Raw genomic sequence first — 24,870 nt, forward strand, 5'->3', positions numbered from 1 at the left:
TAAAAGAAAATGTGTCATGAAGTTGGTTTGATTGTCAACTTACTCTCACTGTAGATTTATCATGAAATCATGTTTTTGTGTCATTGTGGTTTTGTTGTACAGAAGTTTTGAAATATACTCAGAAGTGTTGAAATAGTAATAAAGTTCAACAAAACAGATTCCCTTTTTGTTTTCTTGCATTTTTTTCATTTGAAAGCTGAAGAAAATAAAAATTATTATATGTGGAATATTTTGATCTCTGTATTAAAAAGCCTTTGTCCTTGACACCGAAAATAGAATATTTATTCCTCCTGCTTAAAAAGTATATAGGTATACAGTGATCGTTGTGTCTGTCTGTTACGCTTTGGGGTGCCAATCTCTTTTTCTGCAACATCTCTTTTATCACTGAATGTTTTCACAGAAACTTCGTTATAGAGTGCCACTGTGGCCTCCTATTTGACTTTTTGATCAGACACATATTTAAGTTTCCTAGAGCAAAACATGGACACGGCCATTTTTATGTTTAGTATTATATTTTTAATGGATGTGGATAATTGTATAAACGTCGAGTCTAACGAAAGTGATTTTGTACTAAATTTATTTATCAAAAAACACAATCATTAATTAATACACCAATAATAACAAATTCTTTAAACATAAGGTATATGAAATGTAAATGACAGCTTGCTATTTACTGTATAATAAACACAGATTGTATAAGATTTTTTGATGCCAATTTGTAGCTCCACAGGATAACTCTGTACAGTTTTTATACCATCACTTGAATAATTATATCCAACAAATATTTAAACGATTTTGAAGTCTAGAGAACAGGGAATTTAAGTGGTTAATCTTTTCATGTGCCTTGCAAAATGCATTTTTAATTAATTGTTTGCATGCTAACATAACGGTTTTGTTTAAAACATCTGTGCGAATATAAAGTATTAAGTGCAAAATAATAATAAATCTTATTTATTGGTTTGCTTGAAATATTTATTAGAATAGATGAAATATATTTAAAGTTAAACATACGTTAAATTTGTTTTGAAATTGAAGATTATAATTAGTGGTTTCTTTTAATCATCATTTCCGTAAAGAAAAGATCAGTGCCTTTTGAAATAACCCTATGCCATACAGGATCCCTGTGTCCTCCAGCAAAAGGAGCATTGAGATTTACGACAGCACAACTATAGTACCACCATCCAGATCCACATTGAGCTGCGCACGTGCGTCTGTCATGGTCGAACGTGAAAAAGGGATGGTTCACCACTGAGTGCGCTCTGAATGCATCATCTAGAAATAAAAAAAAAAAGCCGAGTATATTTTTTCTTGTTTCAAAATTCTATTTTCAATTAGATTATGAAACTATTTTTTAGGAAGAAATTTTACTACTGAATGAAAAGAAATAACTAGTCGCCATCTACCAATATTTCCTGATTTCTCCCCCAGAGAAAGTCTGTAACCGTCCGTTTCATCGGAGATGGAAAATAAAGAATATTGCACTTCATATGACTTTTTCTTTGTAGACTCCATTCTGATGTACAGCGAGTTGTTGTACTCCGTGGTCAACGTATGAATGGCATCGTTTCCTGAAATTTAGAATTTATTTTATTGTTTTCTTGGCGTAATTATTACGTTGTAAAATCCTCAATTAATAATCTTATACCACACAACTGTATATCGGCAAGTACACACACATTTGTATAATGCCATATGTATACCATCCACATAATTTTAGTCAACATAGCATATCATGTCAAGTCAGGATAACTATCTCCTCAAGTTTGTCGTCAAACATCTTGTTGTCTTGTACAGTCAAAATAAGCTATCGTGATTTTGCGATAGCTTTCTCGACAAAAAGAGATAATTTCTCTTCTATCGTGACTAAAAGTTATATCGTCATGTCAGGATAGCTATTGCAACAAAATGTGATAAAGCTTATATTGACTGGACAAAATATATAGTCGGTGTTTGTCGACAAACCAGAAAGTTATCATTACTAAATTTAGGTAATCCAGGTATCTGGAAGCTTCACCTATCCGGATGATTCTGATGGAGAACCAAAGCGTGCGGATAAACGAAGCTCCACGGTACATATACATGTTTAAAGAATTATATTGTACAAAAGCTTAAGTTTAGATGCTGGTATACAAGGCTTACCAAGCCAATAATTCCCTAGGACATCCCCAAAACCTTGCTTATATTCATTCCAGGTAGTGTTGAAATTTACCCGGGACATTTCTCGATTCCTGCGCTGAATAACCTGAAGCATCAATAAAAAAAAAATTAAATACATAGTTCTATGGGTTCTATATATGCGTACAATTTGATTTGAATAACAAAATTTAGCCTTACCGGAAGTAAAAGAAAGTCATAATGATTAAAATAATGCTTAGCAAAGTCCAACACGATGAAATGATATTTATTTTCAGAAAAGGAAAAAAAAGGTCATTTTTTGGTCACATTTTAAGGTACAATATATAACACAATACCGTCCAACCACCTCCATCTGTTTCCATATCACACAGAACTTTAGTGGAAACACGGGATCTGAAGGGATATATATCATAAACACCGTTTTTCCTCTCTCCACAATTATAGATGTCAAAGCAATCAAAAGGGAAAAAACAATGGATACCTATAAGAATATATATCATATTCAAATGAAAAACAAGTATACATTTATAAGTAGTAAACATTAAAAAGAAAGATAATATTGGTAAAGGAGAATATATTCTAACACTTCATTTTCGAAGGTTAAACAACATTAACTTTGTGGTTTGTCATAGAAAATAAGAGGGGAATAATTGGTCGCGAAATAATGTATATTTTCTGAAATGACTTTGGACTGATGACAAATTAAAAAACAGAAACATGTACTTAATTCAATGATTGAACTAAAGAATGATTTTTTTTAAAAATTTTCATTATAGTTTTTACCCGCTTGAACAGGGGGGGGGGATAATGATAAGGGTTCCGTCCGTCTGTCTGTACGTCCCTTTGTAACGATTCGGGGATACATATCTGTTATCTGCAACTCCTCTTATACAACTGAATAAAATCTAATGAGACAGAATGTATGTTACATACTACCATTGTGCAGCCTTTTTTATAATATGATCGGACACATATTTCGGATATCCTTTAGGGAAACATTTACCTGCCATTCTTTCTTTAACATCTACCAATTTATTTTTTGGTCCGACACTTTGGGTGTCCTAGAGCAGAACATGTTACTTGCCAATATAACCAAATTGGAGGAGGTGGTATCATTTAGTGAGCTCAGTACTCACAGTACTTGTAGTTTTAATTTCATTCCGAGTGGAATCAATACTGATTCAAACTAATATATAGTTGGGCCAATATTACACATTATTTTACCTCTACTGTAATTACTCAATATAAAATTAATACCATAAAACTGTCTATTTCCCCGAGAAGAGACTACTGCCCTGAGGACTACTCCCTGGAAAATCAGAGCTACTCCCCGAGACAACTCCCTCATGAATATTTATTAGTAATTTTAACCAATCAAAGTGTTCAGTAGGCGTAGAGATCAAGTAATCTCGAGTCTGTGACGTCATGTTATTAGCAATGTAACTTTGACGTCAAAACCTTTTGACATGCGATATCAAAATCATTCTAGCAAAATGAACACAAAGATAATTCTTCGAAATGTCAGTGAAAATACACTTAAAAAATAATTCAGTTGTTTTAGGACACGATGCATCAGTTATCAAACAATGTGTTAAAACTGCATGCATTTGTAATTATGCCTCTACAGTGTTTTTTAATGTCTGAATATCATTCTGGTAAAAAAAATTAAATCGCCTATGATTGTTTCGGTATAACAAAATAGTTATGGAATGGGAACTCGGGAAATAGCAAATGTATGGTTCCCCTCGGCAGGAAACTATTTCCCGAGGCGGCGTTCTCCATCGGGGAACCATAAATTTGCTATTACCCTCGTACAGTACCCATTCCATAACTGTATAATGAGTTATCGACGGATTTTCAGTTATTTCCTTATCCTGACAAGGAACATACGCGGGTGTAACCATTAGGCAGGGGATGTTTACTCCTTCGTGGCACCTTATCCAACCTCTCGTTTGTTAAAGGTCCGTGTTTGCAGGGCTCCAATTTTATATAGGTTGATGGGTCTCTGAGCTTAACTACTGTTTGTTTTCTCCACATATTTCATCCGAAATATCTAAGGGGAAACCAAGTTTACAGAGAAAAAGAGACAAATGTACCCTGACTTCTTTTGCCCTTCCTTGAGTTTTATCCCCCCCCCCCCCTTATCTTTAAAATACGGTGTCCAAAAGTATTTCATCATGTTTTAAAATTTGTATCGATTAAAAATGTTATTTTCAGATATACTTATTTATGTTTTGTTTGTTTATTTCTGGCAACTTTTGATATTGCTGAACGAATTATTCTAAATATTGAAATAAAAATTTAATATTATCAAGTATTTTAAATGTAAGCTAACCAATACTTAAGTGTTTACTTTTCTGCAATTTAGATACTTAAGGTGGTTCTAAGTAAAGGTTGTTGATATCCAGCGAGATGTTGTTATTCAACTTAACATGTTCACAATCATGTAAATCAACATGTTCTGCGTTCTGGCAAAATTAAAGCGATTGAGATATACCATCGCCGAAGTAAAAGTAAGAAATACAAGTATGTCATAAATTATCTGGTTAAGAAATAAAATATTTCAAGTACGTAAGAAGAAAAGCTCCCAAACAGTTTTTTTTTTTGCTAGAAAAATTTTGATAGCAAATTATTTTCGTTGTCGTCATTATTAATCTGTCACAGAGTAATCGCCTGAATTAATTGTTAATTAATTGTAAATGAGTGAGTGATAGGTTGCAGGTGCGCGGCGCAGGCGTTGTAGCCCTGTTTCCCAAGAGTGTGATTTGAGTTAGTTAGAAAGAAAGCGAGTGGACAAGCATGGATTTATAATTTGTTTATTTGTCATTTCTGTTATCGTTGTTTATTGTGCATGATAGAGTTCTGAGAGATGAAAGTGAGCATTAGATTGATTTGTGTGAGAAAGTGGGGAAAAAGAGATTTGGTATGGCCATGCCCTGGGAACGCGCGTGAGAGAGAGGAGAACAAATCTGAAAGTCCACGAGTGTGGACGTGTTTTTGTATTGTGAACATTGTGATTTCTTATAAATATATCTTGTGTTGTAATTATGTAAATAAACGATGTAAATAAAAACTATAGTCATTCATTACCAGTGCCAATGACGGGGAGGACCCCCGTCACATATTATGGTGGCCAGCGGTCGGATAGGATTAACTTAACCATGTCAACGGATACATGTACTATGGGAAATTAACTCTTGTTCAAAATTTGTGAGGAAAATGACTCGGAAAAACAAAAGACGCAATCTGTAGTGGATTATGCTGCAAATTTTAATATTAAGAAGCTCGCTACAAGTGTGTACATGGAGTCATGGACAAGCCTGAATTGCAAAAAGAAACTCTCACTAAGGAGCATTTCTTTCAAGTATTAAAAGCTGGAATCAAGAAGTATGTTTTATTTCCCGATCTTAAAACATTCGAGGAAGCTTTCAGGCATGCAAAGAGGGAAGAGTGCATGTAACAACTTCCTGGTGGATGCCCCGATGGCCAGGGGAAAAGTGGCAGCCAACTGTACGTCGTGCGGCTCTATGAGAACAGAGGAGCTGGAAAAGTCCATTGCACTTGCAGAACACACAGCAAAGGTGTCCGTGATGGCTACCGAGTTCGGAAGACTCACCTATGAGCAACAATACATTCCGCCAAACCTTCGAGGACGAGGCCATGGATTCCGCCATAGACCGGACCGAAATCCCAGGATCATCGACGGGAGACCGATCTGTAACAACTGTCGGAATGAAGGGTACCTCGCACTCCAGTGTAACGATGAGAAAGATGCCGATTCCGAAAACTAAAGTTCGCATCCAGTACTCCTGAGGACAGCCGGTGACAGAAGACAGAAATTGAAGTTTCGTCGGTCTGTGAAAAATGTTTTTGAAAATTTACCCTCAAGTTTTGTGTCGCCAAAACTGGAGGAGGTGATTGTCATTTAAATCCGCAATTTTGTTTCGCCAAAATTGGAGGAAGTGTAGAATCAAATGGTCTTCAAGTTGTGTAATAATGGATCCAGTGGGATGATTTTCAGTGAAGAATTCGTGCGTCGAGACGCAACAAAACCGGCCTGGGGAGTGACCTTTTTTGTGGAAACGGGCGACCGTGTCGACATGATTGGGAAAATGCGACTTTAGAATAAGAATTGGTAAGGAAAAAAACGGATATTGTGTATGGCAACGGGCGACCGTGTCGACATAATTGGAAAAATGCGTTTTTGTAATAAGAATTGGTGAAAAAAAAATCCGATGTTGTGTGTAATGCTTTTATTGCCCGGAATTTCCAGTATAATTATATTTTTAACTTTGATATTTTGGAAGACTCTACTTGATATATTGATGATACAAATAATTCTTTGTCTATAAATGGTGAGTGTAAATCATTTAGTCCTGATGCAAAGAAGTAAGTGAGAGTGTGCAGGAGGCATATGTAATTATGAGATTTTATTCAGTTAAAGAAATAACTATTTGAAGTGTATATATGTAGGTTGTGTACATAACGTATATCAAATTCTAAAATGAACGTTTGTTTAAAAAAAATGTAAAGATAAAACGCAAAAATTTAAGAAAAAAAAGGTAAAACATGAAATGTGTATGCATGTTAAACTATTTTGTTATTTCTGTGTGTAAGTAAGGTCTTTTTATCTATGAATGTGTGATTCTTGTTAGCGATATCAAATTGTCATTATCAGTCTACTACATGTAATGTTATTAGTGTGTCGGGACGCCACTCTTAAGAGGGGAGGTATGTCACAGAGTAATCGCCTGAATTAATTGTTAATTAATTGTAAATGAGTGAGTGATAGGTTGCAGGTGCGCGGCGCAGGCGTTGTAGCCCTGTTTCCCAAGAGTGTGATTTGAGTTAGTTAGAAAGAAAGCGAGTGGACAAGCATGGATTTATAATTTGTTTATTTGTCATTTCTGTTATCGTTGTTTATTGTGCATGATAGAGTTCTGAGAGATGAAAGTGAGCATTAGATTGATTTGTGTGAGAAAGTGGGGAAAAAGAGATTTGGTATGGCCATGCCCTGGGAACGCGCGTGAGAGAGAGGAGAACAAATCTGAAAGTCCACGAGTGTGGACGTGTTTTTGTATTGTGAACATTGTGATTTCTTATAAATATATCTTGTGTTGTAATTATGTAAATAAACGATGTAAATAAAAACTATAGTCATTCATTACCAGTGCCAGTGACAGGGAGGACCCCCGTCACAAATCTTTGTAATTATATACTAGTACTCGAAATTTTTCTTAATGTAAAAAGGTCATGTTATATTCCAAGAAAAAGAACAAATATACATGTATTCTTACCTGACTGAGGTACCGAAGGAACATTCTGCAACTGTAGTTTTGTGGCATTCTGATCCTCACGGAAATCATCTAATGATTCATCCAATGTTTTATCCAGTTTCTGGTTCTCGGATTGTATATATATATTGAATAGAGTTAACTTTGTTTTCTAAAGAAACAAGCTCCTCTCTTAAAATTTCAGTTATATTATTGTTATCAATAGCATTCGTGACCAAATTCTGAATTTTTTGCACCATAAAATGACGCAAAGACGATTCTTGTTTGAGGATATCCCGTAAGATGCTGGATGTTTTTCCAGAAGTTGGACTGCGGAGCAATTGTTTTTCCTGTTTATCATTTTCAATTGAACAAACGTATCCAAATATCGCAAAAATAAAAAGATATAAAAGAAAAATAAATTCTTCTTTCTTCATTGTTGATAAAATGAGCGTTGCACAAGCACGGTCTTAAAGATGCTGGTTGTGTTGAGTAGTGAGTTTATATTCCAGAGAAGGCGTGATCTCTTGAAATTAATGTTACTTGATACATTCAATAATAACCTTGCTTCCAATGATAACAGCATCTGAATCTTTACTAAAAGGTTAGTCATTCTACATGTATTAAGGTCAAGATCTAGTAAATAGGTTAAGATCGACTAAGATTGCAAAGAATTGCAATATTTAAACCAGACATTAATCTTTTCTTATTGAAATTGGTAGCCTGAATTGTAATTTTTTTTTAAATTGAGTTTACCTAAAAAAATAAGTCCAAAAATTAAAGTTGGCGATGCTGGCAGACACTATTTTCTAAGGGAAAATTAGCACAGAAATGAGTCATTTTGAGGCTTTTCTACATTGAACCTAGAAATGCACCAATTAATGACGTCATACTACCAGAATGGTCCTCCTTCATGCCATATTCTTTCATGATTTATCATATTTATCTCCTCAACTATTGTTAAAGCCAATTTCATAACCTTATAAGAACATTGAATTTTTAGGGCACAATAAAGCTAAAACCGAACATATATTAAAGGAACAACCAGATAACCTACAATCAGTTCGACCTTGATATATTTAAGAACTGCCAAATCAATGATCATTCCGCCAGACTCTATGATAAACATTCCTGCTAGATTATCGCGTACTAAAAACAAAGCCACGTGCTTTTAGAACCAAAGGCTAGTAGACGGACAGGTCTTGCGGTTGCAAAATGTGTGGTTATAAATACCCCTAGACAAGTGTTTATGCAGGTCACGAATGCTTCAAATGAGCAAATAAATATTTACAATCATAGCATCGGTGAATCCCGTTGATGACGCGAATATATTTTCGTTGGATCAACAAAAGGCGAATATGACCTCAAAAGAAAAATCAGTATTTCTGGACTTATCATCTTCCATTCTATCTCAGAAAGAGAAAGAAATCTTTCAAATATTTATAAATAAAAACAGTGATATCTTTGCAAACAATTCATTAGAGTTCGGCAAGTGTAATGTTTTTCGTCATTCAATTGTCACTGAAGATGATAAGCCAATAAGATCACAGCCAAAGCGTACGTGTCCAAAAGCTAAGACTGAAATTGAAAACAAATAAACAAAATGCTTAAAAATGACATAATTGAAGATAGCACGTCTTCTTTTGCTTCACCGATGGTGTTAGTTAAAAAAAAAAACAAATAAAAAAAGATTGTTTGAAAATTTTCTTGAAACATTTCTATCAAAAAAATTTAATTTCCTTTGGTATAAAGATGAAATTTGGCTATAAGAAAAACGAATTGTTTAAAATCATACCAGATTTTTTTTAATCCCCGTTCTAGATCTATTTTTTTTCTCCTTCATGCCCAATATTTTTTTTTTGATTACATTTTTGTTTGTCAATGATGACTACAGTTTTTATTAATGTTGAAATATGTTTTATGAGTTTTTGAACATATAAGGTCTATCAAAGATTTTTTTGTACGAATTTTGAATTTATTTTTGATAACACAGTTAAGTGCCTTCGGATGTGTTGAAATGTTCACATTATTGTCAGATGAGATTTTTATTGCGTATTGATTTTACATGTATATGTACAGTAACAATTTTTTTAAGTGTGCATATCGTGCGGGACAAGGAAAACTCATTTTCTTTTAATTTTGAAAAAGTCACAGAAGGTAATTTTTGTGGTAACTTCTTTTTCTGGGTTAAGCGAATAGGGTACTGATTGGACGTTGATGTGTTTATTTTTAAATTTATAATTATTTTGAGAATGTCATTTTTCTTGCAGATTATTGTTAACTATTCTAAGGAGTGCTGCCGTCTCCACCCAGGTAAAATGCCTAGGCAGTTGTACACGAATCGATCTTGGTGTACATGTACATTTTGTATATTGTGTTGTTTTCATATATATATATAATTTTATTGTGTATTGAACATATTCTTGTGCATGTTTAATAATATTTTGAATATTTCATGATGCTGTATTATGTTGAATCCATCTGTTAATTAAGCGATATTAGGTTAAAGAATTAAAAAAAATACATTTTACACAAATCTTGAGGACACGATTTTTGTTAGTGCGGGGAATTTATCTCAACAAAAATTGCACTAAAAGAAGATTGTAATGAATTTCTGTGAATCCGCACTATTCAGCTTATTAGAGAGATAACAGATGCGTCTGAATCACAAGGGTAACCTTTTAACCTGAACGATTCCCAGAATATACCATTCATTAGAATGCGATTGTTTACTTTTGTATCGGAAGATGTATTTGGTTAGGAGGAAGAAGCAACCAAGGAGATTGGGGTTGATCAGAGTTCAGGTGTTTGAAAAATTTATGGACAAAAAATAATATTGCAAGATTATGCAAAAGATTGGTAATTATTTTAAAAGAGCATTAGAAAATTAAAAAATACTGAAGGTCAGAATAAAAGTAATTGCAAATTCAAATTCAGATTAAAAAAAATTATTGCATTTTAAAAGAAATACTAAATCATGCAGGGCACGCACGGGGGTATAAATGTAGCTCAGTGAGACAATTCGGCAGTGGAAAGCTGGATTTTGTCTCTTTCTGGTAGGATTTATACAGGTAAGATTTTTTTTTGTAGACTTGCGCGCGTTTTGGTAAAAATTATTAAATTTTCACATGGCTAATTTTATTTACATGTTAAATGTTTTATATCATAAGTATTTATATTATTAATAATAGTCAATACCTTGTGTAAAATTATTTATTGTTACATGTATTATAGATATTAACATGGATTGTTTAATTTAATAAAAGTGGAAGGCTGGATTTTTGTCTCTTTCTGGTTGCATTTATACAGGTTGGGTAACATCGCCACTCCCCATAATCTGTAATGCGCTGGACATGCAGATATAGAATAAATAATACTAAGGAGATAAGATGCAAACTGGAACATTGAGAATCTAGTGAACTTTGTCTGGTCAGGACCAGGGAATTGGAGGAAGATTTTTCCCTGGTCCTTAAAATCTCATACATGCGGAAAAGCGAAGAACGATCCCGGGAGTTTACAACCAGATCCAGTAACCAGACCAAATCATATAAAAGTCAAAAACAAATTCACAAAACAAGCAAAATCCCAAAAAGAACATTTAAATATTTATGAAATACATAATGGCTGTCTGAAAATTAAGGGAAACGGAAAGAGAATGCAACAGAAATGAACAAAATACTTATTTCATGCAAAAAAAAAACGGTATCAAGATCGCTATTTGTCATTAAAAATCGCATTTGAAAATATACGAACATATAGAATATGCATTCCTTCTGACAATGAAGGACTGAAGGATATTGTTCATTCCAGGCCATCAAGATACAAGGATTCTTGTTGGTATATTCATTACGTAAAGATAACTTAAAGGTACTGGATGGTGACTTAAAGACACCCATTAAACCATCAAAAAGGTCTTGTAAGCCATTAAGTAACCAAGCTTAAAAGGCTTGTTTTATCTTGTTCAAGGGATATTGGAAAAATGATCCAATTATTTTCATTCGAAAAACGACGATTACACATACGAGTTAAAGTTCTGTTAGAAACCAAGAGTTTCTTTTGTTTAAGAGTAATATTCACAGTTCTAATTTGGCTCTGTTTCAGTGTTTATTCAATATCAATCAATTATTTGTTACTTTTTAGCTGTTTTTTCCTCTCTAACCTTTCATCTGATAAACGGACACACTTCATCACTTACTGAACCGTCTTCTGATCTTCCCATTCATTTCTCCAATGATCAATTACATGTAGTAAGTTCTGAAGTTTAATAAATTTTATGCTCTCTTTTTTCTCTCACCTTGCATCTAATAAATGGAGACACTTTCCCTCATACTAAGCATCTTCAAATTGCGCTATTGTGTTTCCTTATTAATTCATTATTAAGGTAAGAAGTTTTGTAGAATTGTTAACGCACAAAGTTAGTTACATGTAAAGTTTGCTGATAAAAAATCAAAAAAAATATCACAAAGAGAGTACCCGTGTTAGACAACTGTTACATTGCGTCAAGATTATTTGCAACGAAACGCAAAAACTCATTAATGGGATGTAGATTTTTCATACATATCATTCTTAAGATTCCAAATACTGTTATGAGATACAAATTAATGTACAGTTGTCAAAAAATAACTTTTTTCCATGAATTCTCTGATTTTGAGAGTATGTATCATTCATGAGCAATGTTCCCAGATAAAACACAACTTCTTATCTTTTGTTTTAGATTTCTCTTTTTTCCTTACTCTAAAGCAAAATATTCTCATTTAGATAAAATATATACCCTTGCCCAATGTACACGTTATGTATATAAGTCATGTACTAGGTAGCTAAATGGGCGTTTGCTTCGTTATCCAGAGGCTCGAGTTCGATTCGCCATTGCCGCATCGAGTAAAAGTTAAGAACTAAACATAAAAGGTTTAAAGAAATTTCATTGAATGCTTTCCTGTCACATTCGATAAAATAAGCAGATGTTTCATTAGAATGTTTGCTTGCCTTCTTCCGACTCAGGGAACTTTGGGTCAATAGGTACAGTGTAGGTTTCATCCAGAAAATTTCAACATATTTGTTGACGAGATAAGAGGAATATGAAAATAGATAATCAATTGTAAAATATTGAATCAGAAAAATGTCGCCCTCCATTGTAAAGAGAAGCAAAGGCACAAAAAGCCTGTAAATAAAACATGTACAATTTCAGACATGTGTTTTGGGAACTGTTATTCATTCTCTTTGGATATCCTTTAGGACAAGCATGCTGTGGTTTTCTGGACACGGATATAAACACTTCATTGATATTGTGAAAGATTGAAATATGAATAATATGTTTTACTTTTCTTTTTTTTTTTAAGATTGCCTTTTGCAAAATTTATAAAACTCAATGCTGTGTAGTGTTAGAAATCTTAAACAGCTACTACACTTTCAAAGTTATTCTAGTTCATTTTATTATTACCATTGCTTGAAATGTGGTAGGGCATATTTAATGAGACTTTATCAGAATCTTTGTTACACACTGCCATTAAGGGTTCCAATTTTACGTTTTATTCACAACTCCTCTTATATCATTGACAATGCCATAATTTCTATTACATTGAATGTAACCCATGTCTTATTCACAAGTCTTATTTGACTCATATTCTAATGAATAAAGTTTAATAATTCTTCCACATATTCTTCATTTCATAATGCTATTGTGCACCTCCTATTTTTCTTTTTGATCTGACACTTATTTCTGGTCTTCAAGAGCAAAACATTATAATTTAAATACAGGAGGCAGGGTGTCTTATTTATTGAGCTCACTGCTAACAGTACCTCCAGATTCATTTTGTAAACAAAGCAATATTTAACTGAATTTTGGAAAGAAAATCAGGGTCCTTGTAAATTTATCACCAGGCTAATTCAAAAGTTTTAAAACTATTTTTATTTTGAAATAAATCCTTAATTGATTTCTTGCACTAGATGCATCCTTAATTAAGTCTTAAGACCTACAGTTTCCTCTTTACTATATAAAACCATAAGGGAATCTTATTCGAGTTGTTCTCTATTCCACATAAAAAAAATCACACAAAGGAAGAACAGATTGTAGTTCATGTTTTGCAAAGAAATTCGAAAAACAAAGTTAAACAAATCCTCGTATACGTTACTTAAATTATTTGCTAAGAACCCATCCATGCTAAAAAAAATTTCCAATGCATCAAATCAAATTTTTTTTAGGAATCACTCTCTAGTTAGGAGACTATGCCAGGGTATCAACGATAGTGGGAAACATGGGATAATTTGTATAACGGGAAAAATAAATCGAAATACCGTATACTCGTAATTTAGTAGATTTGAAATGCACGAGTCATCCATATGTTATAATTTCCATTGCCCCACCAAAAATAGTTCGATGAAAACACGAAACAAATTTTAATAATGATCGTTTAATTACTGTCGTCAAATATCAACATTTATGAAACAAACAACTAAATAATTTAAAATTATAATCAAAGCAATCTTGTTAACTTTGATATAAAAAGATTTAGGCTGTCGGAAGCACAAACACGTGTATAGACCCTAGGTCACTTCTCCGCCGCCCTATTGAATGCAATGTTGCAGTTGATTAAACGGGAGTTGGTCAGGAAGCCGGTTTGTAAGTGTTTGTTTAAATAGCAGAGGAAGTTAAGTTGCTTATGAAATAGGATGGTAATAACTGACGGATGGTGTCTGTATCAGATGATGGAGTGTATGTGGCTGTGGTCGTTTCTCGATGTGATTTAGATTGGTTGTTTGCGGAAGTGGAGTTCTCAGCCTCGATGATAGTGGACAGCGTTACGCTAGCGATTTAATTTTGATCCAAAGATAATTCATTATTTATTTTGTTTGTAAAAAGATATATAATATATAATTTCTTTGTAAACAATTAAACAAAACATCTAATTTTTCTTCAAAGTTTTAATACGCCACTCATATACATGCAGGTTGACATTTGACCTTTCAGTAGTATTTCAATAGAGAAATATACATGCCACAGGAATTTCCAAGTAATTAACAAGATAAACTTTTGTACTGTTTATCATAGAGAAAGCAATTGAAAATAGAAATATATTTAAATAAATCCTAGCTTACAAATACTACGTACATATATTGATTTTTCCCTTGTGTAATTATTACATGTCACTGAATAATACAGAAAAAGGGTGGATAAGATGTCCTTGTACTACAACTATACGACTGAGTTGAAGATCATTTTTTACGACATTCACAAAAGAGATAAATATTGTTTTTTTGAAATCTTTTTAAAACTTAGAAAGGTCTAACGATATGTTGTCTAAAGCTCAGATGATAAATAAATAAACACAAAACAAAATAACTTGCTTTTTTCAAATATTACACATGCAACTAATAAAGACCCACTTATTTGATTTTTTCTTTATATGAAAAGATGTCAATATTTTGATTTCTTAAAAAAAAATTACTTTTGTGCAATACGGTTTATGTTTTCATTATTGATTCACAATTTTACTCGAATGTGTTTCTTCCTTACATTTTGCTTTAAAACAGGAAAATGTTTAAAAAAAATTTCATTTATAAAAAATGAGATATTACATTGGATTTATCTCACACACAAAAGCAAATTTAACATCGCAATTTCTATCATTCCATCCCGACCCTGCCCACTTCTCAACACAATGTTCAATCTTTCCAGCATTATTGGGTTCGCCCTTATTCCAATTCGTATAAGTCGGTTTCCCTCCCGTTGAGATGAAAACGAAGTCGTTTTCCTTGACAATATCCGTTAGTCCAGTCCATATAATCTGAAAGCCTAATTATAGAACGTTATCATTAAATCAGCAAAGGGACAATTGTTTCCTTTCGTTTTTTATTTTTTTTTTTGAAAAATCTACCTCTAATTTTTAGTTGCAGGTCAACCCATTTCTCTTCATGGGAACTTTTTATTTCAAGAATGTGTGCGCCAGCTCGGTTGCAATAATTCTGTTTCAGTGAAAAATAAAATTAAAGGTTTTTTATCGTAAACAAAAGAATTTTATTTAAACAAATAACTGTTAATTCCAATCTTTCTTTAAATAAATATTCCTCTATAAAAATAATTCAATTCATTCTCTGAGTAAATACCTACAACTGCATCTTTGAGAATAACTGCTTTGTTAACAAACAAATAGCAGCTTTATACGAACTGAAGCCATCCTTTTTCACATGACAATGAATGAAAAGGGTACGCTGAAACATATAGACTGACACGTGTAGGATATCAAAAATGCTTTATAAAACATGTATTGAAACGTAGGAAACAATTTCGGCTAGGAGGTTATCCTTTTCTGAATAATAACGAAAACTGCGTTCTAAACCAGTATATGAAAATAAAAGAGACATGGAATAAATATTGAAAACATAATCCAAAAAAATAAAGAGATAAAACCAGATAAACATACTCCTGTTTTATTATTATTATTCAAATATATTCAATCGCAATGATTTGTTTTAAATGTATTCGTTTTCATTGTTCAATAACAAACCAGCTTATATAGAAAAAAAACACTTTGAAGAGTAAAATTGTGTAAATGGGTTTATAATAGTATTAAAAGTGTATGTCGTAATCGTTTAACATGTATCTCTAAAATTCAATTAAATTTAGATATTATTTACAATATTTTCATTTGCTTTCATTCCAAAATGTAGCAAGGATTAAATATTTACAACATAAATTTAACTTTCATATCAATTATGCTGAATTACTCCTTTCATTTCTGGTCGAAGGAGGCTCAATATTTCAGGGGCGTACATAATATTATATTATTTAAACATTTATAATTCAAAAGCTTTTCATAAAATACTGAATAAAGAAAAGACCTTATTTTCTGCTGCCTGGCTTCAATTGTAACTTTGTTTTAAAAATACAGTGTTTTTTGTAAGTTGAAGAAAAAAATAATATGATCAAGAAGAACAGATCTTCAATTAGGAATAATACATGGCATATTTCAGATTGGCAAAGTGTAAGCCATACATTTTCAACATCCCATATTGAACTAAAACCTGAGTTAATTGTGATAGGTTGTGAAGAAAAGGAGTAAAAGAGGAAAGGAATAATAAAACTAAACAGTTCATGCAGGGCCATTTAGAAAAGTGCACATTAATAATGAGGAAAGTGTGAAATGAAAAAAAAAGTATCATAGTAGTAAATGTGAAAAATAGCCTGACCAAGTGATAGCATTCTTGATTCATTGCAATACAGATTGTTCTTTTTCTTAATTTCAGCAGCAAGGATAAGAAATCTTTATTTGTCTTTTAAAATAAGATGTAAATATACATATAATATCAAATAAACATTATTGATACATGTATCAAATAGATATCTACCTTGTTTTGTATTAGCAATAGTCATCAGTCCAGAGATTATCAAGAGAGTAAACCATTTTGTGTACATGGTGATTAAATCTTTGATTTGTCAAAAGATAAATGTCGTAGATACTGCTTATATTGGAAATATTGCTCTCATTTGCAATGCTTCATTCCATCTGCCGCCCGTTAAGAGTTGTCGATAAAATGTCTAACATTTCAAGTAATGTATCACGTGGATTAAGAAAAAGTAATGTGATTTACTTTATATTTTTAAAAACACAGAAAAGCGCATATCATAGCGATTTATTATCTAGTTTAATGTATTGTACCGCAATAAATTTCAGTTCATTTTGCCGTAGAAAAATGGAAAAAAATATTGTAGTACTAAAATGCAAGAGCTATGATGAAAAAGATGTATTTTTGAAACACTTATGCTGCCGTATGGCAATATAGCTACGATTAAATTTTACTGAAATGGATTTTTAATAAATTGATATTAAAAGTAGGTTACTATAAAAAAAAACTTTATTGAAAACTTTGATACTTTGAAAACAAAAATCATAGCTCAACTCAATCAAAAATTATGGGCAAGGTAAATGTTTTTGCGGATAAACAAACAGACAGACAGCTAGACAGACAGACAGACAGAACACGACAAAAACACAAATTCTTCGATGTATCCATTGCTATTCATATTGACGAATTTATATCTCCAGGGCGATTGTCAGGATATATCTTAGATACTGCGTTGTAATCGTAATATAATGCACACTGTGAGCTAACTATCTTCAGAAATATTTATTGTTTTTTACTTTGTTTCAGGCAAGGACAATGGATTAATTGTACTTTAATATTAATTTGAAAAGGATATGGTTCTTCGGTAAACAACAACAAAAAACATGGTTAAACAAGGCGTATTCAAGAATTATTTCGAAAAAAGTATAAGCCTTAAATATATAGATAGATTGATTGCATGTTTTTTTTTACATCCCAGTTGAAAATGTATTAATCATGTAGAGACGTCACCATATGCTGGTGATTGGCCTTAGATTTTGACTTTTACTCGGCACTCAAGGTCATTCAGCAAAGGTAGATCCTAATTGAGCAAATGCCTTACGGTTTATAAGGTCTCATCCGAAGGAATCTATTGTATCAATTCAAACTGCTGAACTCTTTGCGAAGGGACAGTTGCCCAATTTTTTTTAACCGACTGAGGTCAGTCGCGGTCGAGATGACCTCCTGATCACCAAGAAAGTGCTTTACCAATAGAGCTACCGTGCTAAAAATAGAAAAATATGGATACATATGAAAAAAATCATTTTTTATTTCAGTGTTCATTATGGCATCATTTGGAAAATTTAAAGAAAGAGAAAACCCGGGAAACTTTGGGCCTTGTTTGTCCCTGAGAATTTTTGAAGAATATTTGCAGTATTTATTCTTGGAGTGTTCGTGACCTCGTATCTTTTAATCATGCCGTAATTTTCCCTGTAATCAAGGCATTATGACGTCATTGAATGTGTCATTTTCCTCATATCCTGTAAATTCCATTGAAAATGGCTTAAAGTTTTTTTTTCATTAGTTCATATAGAGCACAACCTCTGATCTAAATTATACAAATACATAATGAAAGAAGATTAAAAAAAACGTTTTATTTTTTGGATTGTCGGCTGTGGTCATATTTTAATTCATTGCTGAAAGTAGTCAAATACACATGTTTTCTGCAAATTTCAAAAACATTGTAATTTTTACAATATCCAGATTCTCATACAGAAATTTTATTATAGGAAATGAAAGCACATAAGTGTCTACTTTATTTTGATTCATTAAATGGAAAAGAGGATGAAAGATAATTAATTGATAAAAGTACAAACCATTTTATGAATAAGTGAACCTAGCTCTTTGTTTAACTTTTTGATGTTTTCGGAGACTTTCAAAAAGGGAAGTTGTTAATGCTATGATAAATAAATAAAAGTCACGATGTCTGTTGGTATATGAAAAAAAATATTTAAAAAAGGATTTGATCTGCATTTATCTTTTTTTGATGTGCTTTCGTTAATATATAATGTGCTTTTATCATCAAGTGGTGTTCATAGGTCATTACGTGATGTGCTTTTGTCATTGTGTGATGTGCTTCTGTTATTATGTGATGTGCTTTTGTAATTACATGTGTGTAATATGTTTTTTTTTTAATTGTGTGATGTGCTTTTGTCATTGTATGATTTGCTTTTGTCATTATGTGATGTGTTTTTGTTATTGTGTGATGTGCTTTATCGTTATGTGATGTGCTTTTCTCATTATGTTGTGTGATTTAGTCATAATATGCTGTGCATTTGTCATTACATGTTGTGCTTTTGGCATTATATGGTGTGCATTTGGCAAGATCAGGTACTTTCAATAGCCATTACATCGTGTATAAAAGACTTTATTTGTGGTGAAAACATCTTTTCTTGATGTGCAAGATTCATTTTGTTGCTAACGTTAAGGTCAACTTTTACTTCGATTTATTTTCAAGAAGTTGCTGTTCTTGAAAAAGTACTACAATACGTGGAGCATATGCATGTGTTTCTAACTTAAATTCAATTAAACGTAGAGATAATGTCTAGCTATAGTGAATATTCATGAAGGTTTGTTTACATTTTCTACAATGATCTGCCTACTTTGACTGATAGTACTTTTATAGAAAAACGTGTGAAATTTGATCGCGAATTGGCCTATATTTTTGTCATTTTAAAACATTGGGTTATTTTGATACATGTAAATGTTAACTGCGTGGACCGGACAACTGTTATGGATTTATACGGATGAAATTTATCATTGGAAAAATAGATATGATGGTACAGGTGTAGCACAGGTTTTTGACATGGATAAGGGGAAAAAAAACTAGTAAAGGAAATTCTTCAAACACAAAACGTATTTGAGGCATGGGTTGGGTTTGCTGTTCTATATTAATTGATATAAACTAGAAATATGCATGGACTGAACTAAATTCAGAGAAAAAGTGGGGGATGGGGCAGCAAGAGAAAAAAAATCAAATGCCTGAAGGAAAATTTAACTAGCCAAACTTGCAAATAATATATCTTGTGAAGGGAGGGGTTAATTTACGTCAGTACCAAGTTTTAAGTTTGACGTGTTCGGAAAAAAAGTGATGCTAAATTTTTCACATTCAATTTTCGAATAAGGATTTTTTTTCACATGATCTATTTTAAACTTGTTTGAATTTTTTGTTATCATATATTGTTTTCAATGTAAAGAGAAAACCTTTCCACCACGATAAAACTTGCACATAACGTAAAGATGTTTGCACACATGAAGACTGCTGAACACGACGCAGTGGCTTAAAATTAAACAAACATATGAATAAAACACTTTATATGATGAGAAATGTACAACACAAAATGACTAAAGTACACAAAATAACGACAAAATACATCACATAATGACAAAAGCACTTTACTTAATGATTAACGCACTTCATATAATGATAAAAGCACATCACATAATCATAAACGCACTTCAGATAATGATAAAAGCTATTCACATAATTATAAAAGTATGTCACAGTCACATAATGATAAACGCACTTTACATAATGATAAAAGCACAACACATAATGATAAAAGCACTTCACATAATGACAAAATCACAAGACATAATAACAAAAACCTATTACATATAGATAAAGCACATGCATCACATACATGTAATGACAAGAGCACATTACACAGTGATAAAAGCACATAATGACATATGTTTACCACAAAATGACAAAACCACATTTTTATATTGACAAAAGCACACCACAAAAAAGATAATTGCACATCAAGAATTTAATTTTGTCATGATAAAACGGTCCAAGCATTCCATGATAATGCAACAATCAATAAATGTATGTATAAATTAATTTGTTTCATCTGTCTTAAGTCTCATAGTGAATTTAAAAAAAAATAGAGAAAGAAGAGGTATTTAAAAGTGTGAATATTAGAAAGGATTAATGCCATGTGACATTGTTAAAAGATTATGAAGAGGAACTTAGTAATGTATACAGAACTTTTTTCCAATCCTTTTTATTTATTCAATAAAATTGTATCATTTTGAGTGAATGTTATGGCCCTGGTTGTTTTATAAAATTTTTCATCCCTGCTCCTGCATTTTAGTACTACATTTTTTTTCTTTCACAAACTTATACTGATATTTTTTGGTGGAATTGAGTTTATGTTGATAATAAAACATTTATGATGTATGTAGTAAATCAAGTTATTTGTTCTCAAACCATGTGTTATATTACTAGAAAAAGCTAGGGTTTTTTATCCAGAACTCTTAACAGGAGGCAGATGGAAAGAAGCATTATAGATTAGAACAAGAGCAAAGCTCGTTGCAAAGCAACGAGTAGGTCTTCCGTCCAGTTTTGACCGGAAGTGACGTCAACAAGAGAAAGGAATGAGTTAAGACGCCTTCAGTGTCTCTAAAATTTAAAAGTTTTCAATTTTACGTCAAAACCTTCAAAATAAACTATTTTTGACTGCTTCCGGTTTGACCGGGAGTGACATCATTTGACGAATTTAGACAATTTAGGCATCATTTCCGGCTGACGTCAAAGTCATAAGTAAAAAAAAAACTTTGAAAAAAACTCAAATAAAACCATTTATTCTATTTCTTTTGACGCAAGAGAGAATCAATTTTTCGACTACTTCCGGTTTACACCGGAAGTTATTCAAATGGATGCGTTTTGTTGACGATTGTTAATGTGAACATAAGTTTTACTTGCCATTATTCAAAACGGTTAAATTTTTCAAAAAATCTCGAAAATTAATGTCACTTCCTGTGTCGACCGGAAGTGACGGATGCAAAATCAAAATATGCCTTGCTTAACTGAAAGAGATGTTTTATCATCCCCTAAAATATATTGATTAAATCTTGAGTGGTTAAGAAGGAGTTGCTTTGACAAAATGGCAATTAAAAAAAAAGAAAATCGGACAAAAAATGTGACCGGAAGTGATTTTACGAAAAATAAAAAAATGATCTGGAGATATTATAACAATGCATCGATCATTCCTGAAAAAATCTTTGAAATCGGTCAAGTAGTTTCCGAGAAATCACGTGTACTATGAAAAGGGAATAATAATAATAATAGGAAACATAAGAAAAACAGTAAGGTCTTCCGAAAGAAGTCGAAAGACCTTAATAATATAAGCAGTGTCTGTGACATTTATGCTTTTACAAATCAAAGTCTGTAGTACGGTGAGGATTTAATTATTAAATAGCTCGTTTTAACCACCATGTCAAAGAAATGGTTAATTTTCCTAATAATCTCTGGACTGACAACCTATGCCAATACAAGACGAACTAAATGTTTATTAGATATTTAAACTTATTAATTGAAATTGTGTGATTTTCAACATCGTATTAAAAAAGACTACATAATGTAGTAAAGAATCTTTATTGATTTGTCGAAGCAGAAACTATAAGGGAAATACAAATTAAGTGGATCAACTTTTCTTTCCTTTAATTATAAATCTTAACTGTATCATTTTGCCAACCTTTATTACTTTGTGCGTTTGTTTCATTTTAAACGAACTTTTGTTTTGAGCTAGCGCGCTTAGACATTATCCAATTAAAACCTTTTTTACATGCACTGGGTTGAAACGGTTTAGGCTTTTTTTTATGTCACGTCATTAAAGTGACTATCATTTGCAGTTTGTGAGACTGGAGGGATTCCATAAGGTAACCATTCCTACTACTTTTTTAGGACATCAGCGCCTTTAAAGGATGCAGTTTTGAGGTCTTGTGATAATTCTATAAATAGCATTAGCGTTATTTTCATTAACTCTCTAATTATTTGAAGAAAGAGAAAATTAGCAAAACCATTCTTAATTCACCTTGTCTAAAGATCACATTTGGATTTAACGCTAGTAATTGATTGGAATTTAGTTCCGAGTTTTATAGCTTACCCGTTATGTAGATCGTTTTATTTGGCTTGTGGAATATATGTAATGTTTTGCGTAACGAATACAATCTCAGTGAACATGAGTTGTAGATGTTTCATACATGAAAATATTCAATATCACTATTTCCGATTCGCTTTATATGAAATAATCGTGTAAATGCCTTGTCAGGAATTTACTTATAAAAGATAAATCTAGAGCATTCATAAAGACTTCATGATTCTTGGGAGAAACATCTATTAGTTGTTAACAATTAGTTAACATTTAAGGCTACCTTTTCAGAATATTTGCAATGGAATGAGTTCAACTTTAGTGGAACCAAATGCTATTGCAGAGAAAAGATAGATGCTCGTAGAGGGTGTCGCTAGAGGTAAAATAAAATTAAAAGGTCTTTCAGGAATTTTAGTTACGTAATATCATCCCATATGATTTTACATTTGTCTTTTATGTAACAACATGTACATGTATGTTTACGAAAGCCTGAAAGTGACATGCAAAAAAATCTGGCTGCTACAACATTTTTTTATTTGGTGGCAATTATCTTTCTTTCAAGCGCCCGCCAGATAAAATATTTTTTTTCTATATGGCTCCTAACAGCTTCTGTTTCTGATCAAACACTTTCCTGATTGTCTGACTAATCCAAAACAAAAGGGATTATACATAGATTTTTCAAACCCTTTGAAAGGATTTCGATGTCTTTAACGCATTAAATGTTTCGTTTGTTTGCTAAAAGAAAAATCAGATGAGGCTAAAAAAAATAAAAAAAAACAAAAAAAAACGCCAAAGCCTTGTTATAAAATTGAAGTATCAGAACTTGATATTTGATATTATATAAAAACATTCTATTCAAAAATTTCCTTTTCTAGATTTTGTAAATAACTTATCAAAATATATGTCTTTGTCCTAAGAAGTTAACAATCAGATATGTTCTTTGTTTGAACATATTTTGTTGGAAAAATTCTAAACAAATGGTTTGAACCATTTGTGTTAAACACACAATTAGCATGTGTTTACTCCAAGTTAACCACATGTCTGTTATGTTACGAATTTCAATGAATTTAAGTCAAACTGTGCATTAATTAAATGAAAATACATTCAGAATGGAATTGATTGCTAACGTTCTATAAATTTATGAGCATTTTGAGAGTTGTAGACAAAATGCGCAATTAATCAGATAAACCAGGTCACGTTCTGGTGCTGTTTTACGTAAGTTTATGATCAATTTCAGTTAAGTGTGCAGTTTTGCATTATGTCACAAGCTATTATGACAGATGCGCCCAAGGTAAATAGTACGCTTCTCCTAACCGCAAGCTTTACGACTGGAAGTTTCTTCTAATCCCTGATCGGTTGCATGTATTTCCGTTCAATGCTAATAATAGATATTTCCAGCTAAGAGCGCCACGAGCTCGGACTCGTACTCTTTACTTCGATATATAAGGGGTCGTATAAAAAGTTTTTTAAAAGGGTTATAAAGCTATTTACTAAGTATGGTGTATCTGAACTAAAAAAGTAAAACACGAGATTAAACAAAGATTAAGATAATATTTGCCATCTAAATTCAAAATAAGATTCAAAATAAAATCACCGATTTTGAAACCAAATGTCATCTCCATATTTCTAATATGTAGGTTGAATTGACTTTAAACTGTGTTTGATATGATATTTTAATCCTAGTCGAAAATAAACCGGTTATTGTTTTAATCTGGGATTTCTATGTAACGCGATTGACTTAAATTGTGTTATTTACAGGAAGGTCCTATCTTTATATAAAGTAACAAAAAAAAAGAGAAAGACCATTTTAATTTTAGTAAAACTTATGAAAAATACGCCACATATGACTTTAAATGCTACATAATTACGTTGCTTTATATAGGAAACAGTGTTTTTATTGTTTGTAAATAAATCAAATTTTGACTTGGCCCCTATAAATTTTGAAACAACTGTCAGAGTCAGTGTGCGAGTACGGTCTCGAGATCGAGAAATCTGGAAATGTCTAATATGAGTTGACCTATCACATAGCGGGGGCTTAATTTATTTACGCTTGGTGCATCGTCAAACTAGATCGTGACGTAACGTGAAACTTAACACTTAATTGCAATCCATAATATCAATATGATTTCCAGACCTAATTGATTTTATATCCTAACCACTGAAGGTTAAGGAAGGCAGAGTCCCGAATGAGCTTGGACCGATCA

The 24,870-nt window shown here is 32.1% G+C and overlaps 1 protein-coding gene and 1 long non-coding RNA gene across 4 annotated transcripts in view; both read right to left on the reverse strand.

Moving 5' to 3' along the window:
• Positions 1–1,037: 1,037 nt before the first annotated feature.
• Positions 1,038–24,870, reverse strand: part of LOC134266054 (ficolin-2-like) — an 84,952-nt gene continuing 61,119 nt past the window's right edge. The window contains exons 1-5 of one of the 3 annotated variants that reach the window (XM_062748288.1): positions 7,434–7,823; positions 2,472–2,617; positions 2,140–2,242; positions 1,404–1,568; positions 1,038–1,272 (exon numbers count right to left, since the gene is read on the reverse strand). In XM_062748288.1, the coding sequence (XP_062604272.1) occupies positions 1,043–1,272; positions 1,404–1,568; positions 2,140–2,242; positions 2,472–2,498 (525 nt within the window). In that variant the 5' untranslated portion in view covers positions 2,499–2,617; positions 7,434–7,823 and the 3' untranslated portion in view covers positions 1,038–1,042. Of the gene's footprint in view, positions 1,273–1,403; positions 1,569–2,139; positions 2,243–2,471; positions 2,618–7,433; positions 7,827–24,870 lie in introns of those variants that run through there. The other 2 variants (XM_062748286.1, XM_062748287.1) reach the window with 2 other exon arrangements.
• Positions 15,288–16,828, reverse strand: LOC134266047 (uncharacterized). Its single transcript, XR_009991883.1, has 3 exons — positions 16,752–16,828; positions 15,514–15,614; positions 15,288–15,368 (listed from the first exon to the last, which is right to left on the reverse strand). It is a non-coding gene; the product is annotated as an uncharacterized LOC134266047 (long non-coding RNA).

Source organism: Saccostrea cucullata, unplaced genomic scaffold, assembly GCF_032062105.1.
Source record: "Saccostrea cucullata isolate Sc308-1 unplaced genomic scaffold, CSIRO_AGI_Scuc_v1 ctg878, whole genome shotgun sequence".
NCBI classification, from domain to species: Eukaryota; Metazoa; Mollusca; class Bivalvia; order Ostreida; family Ostreidae; genus Saccostrea; species Saccostrea cuccullata.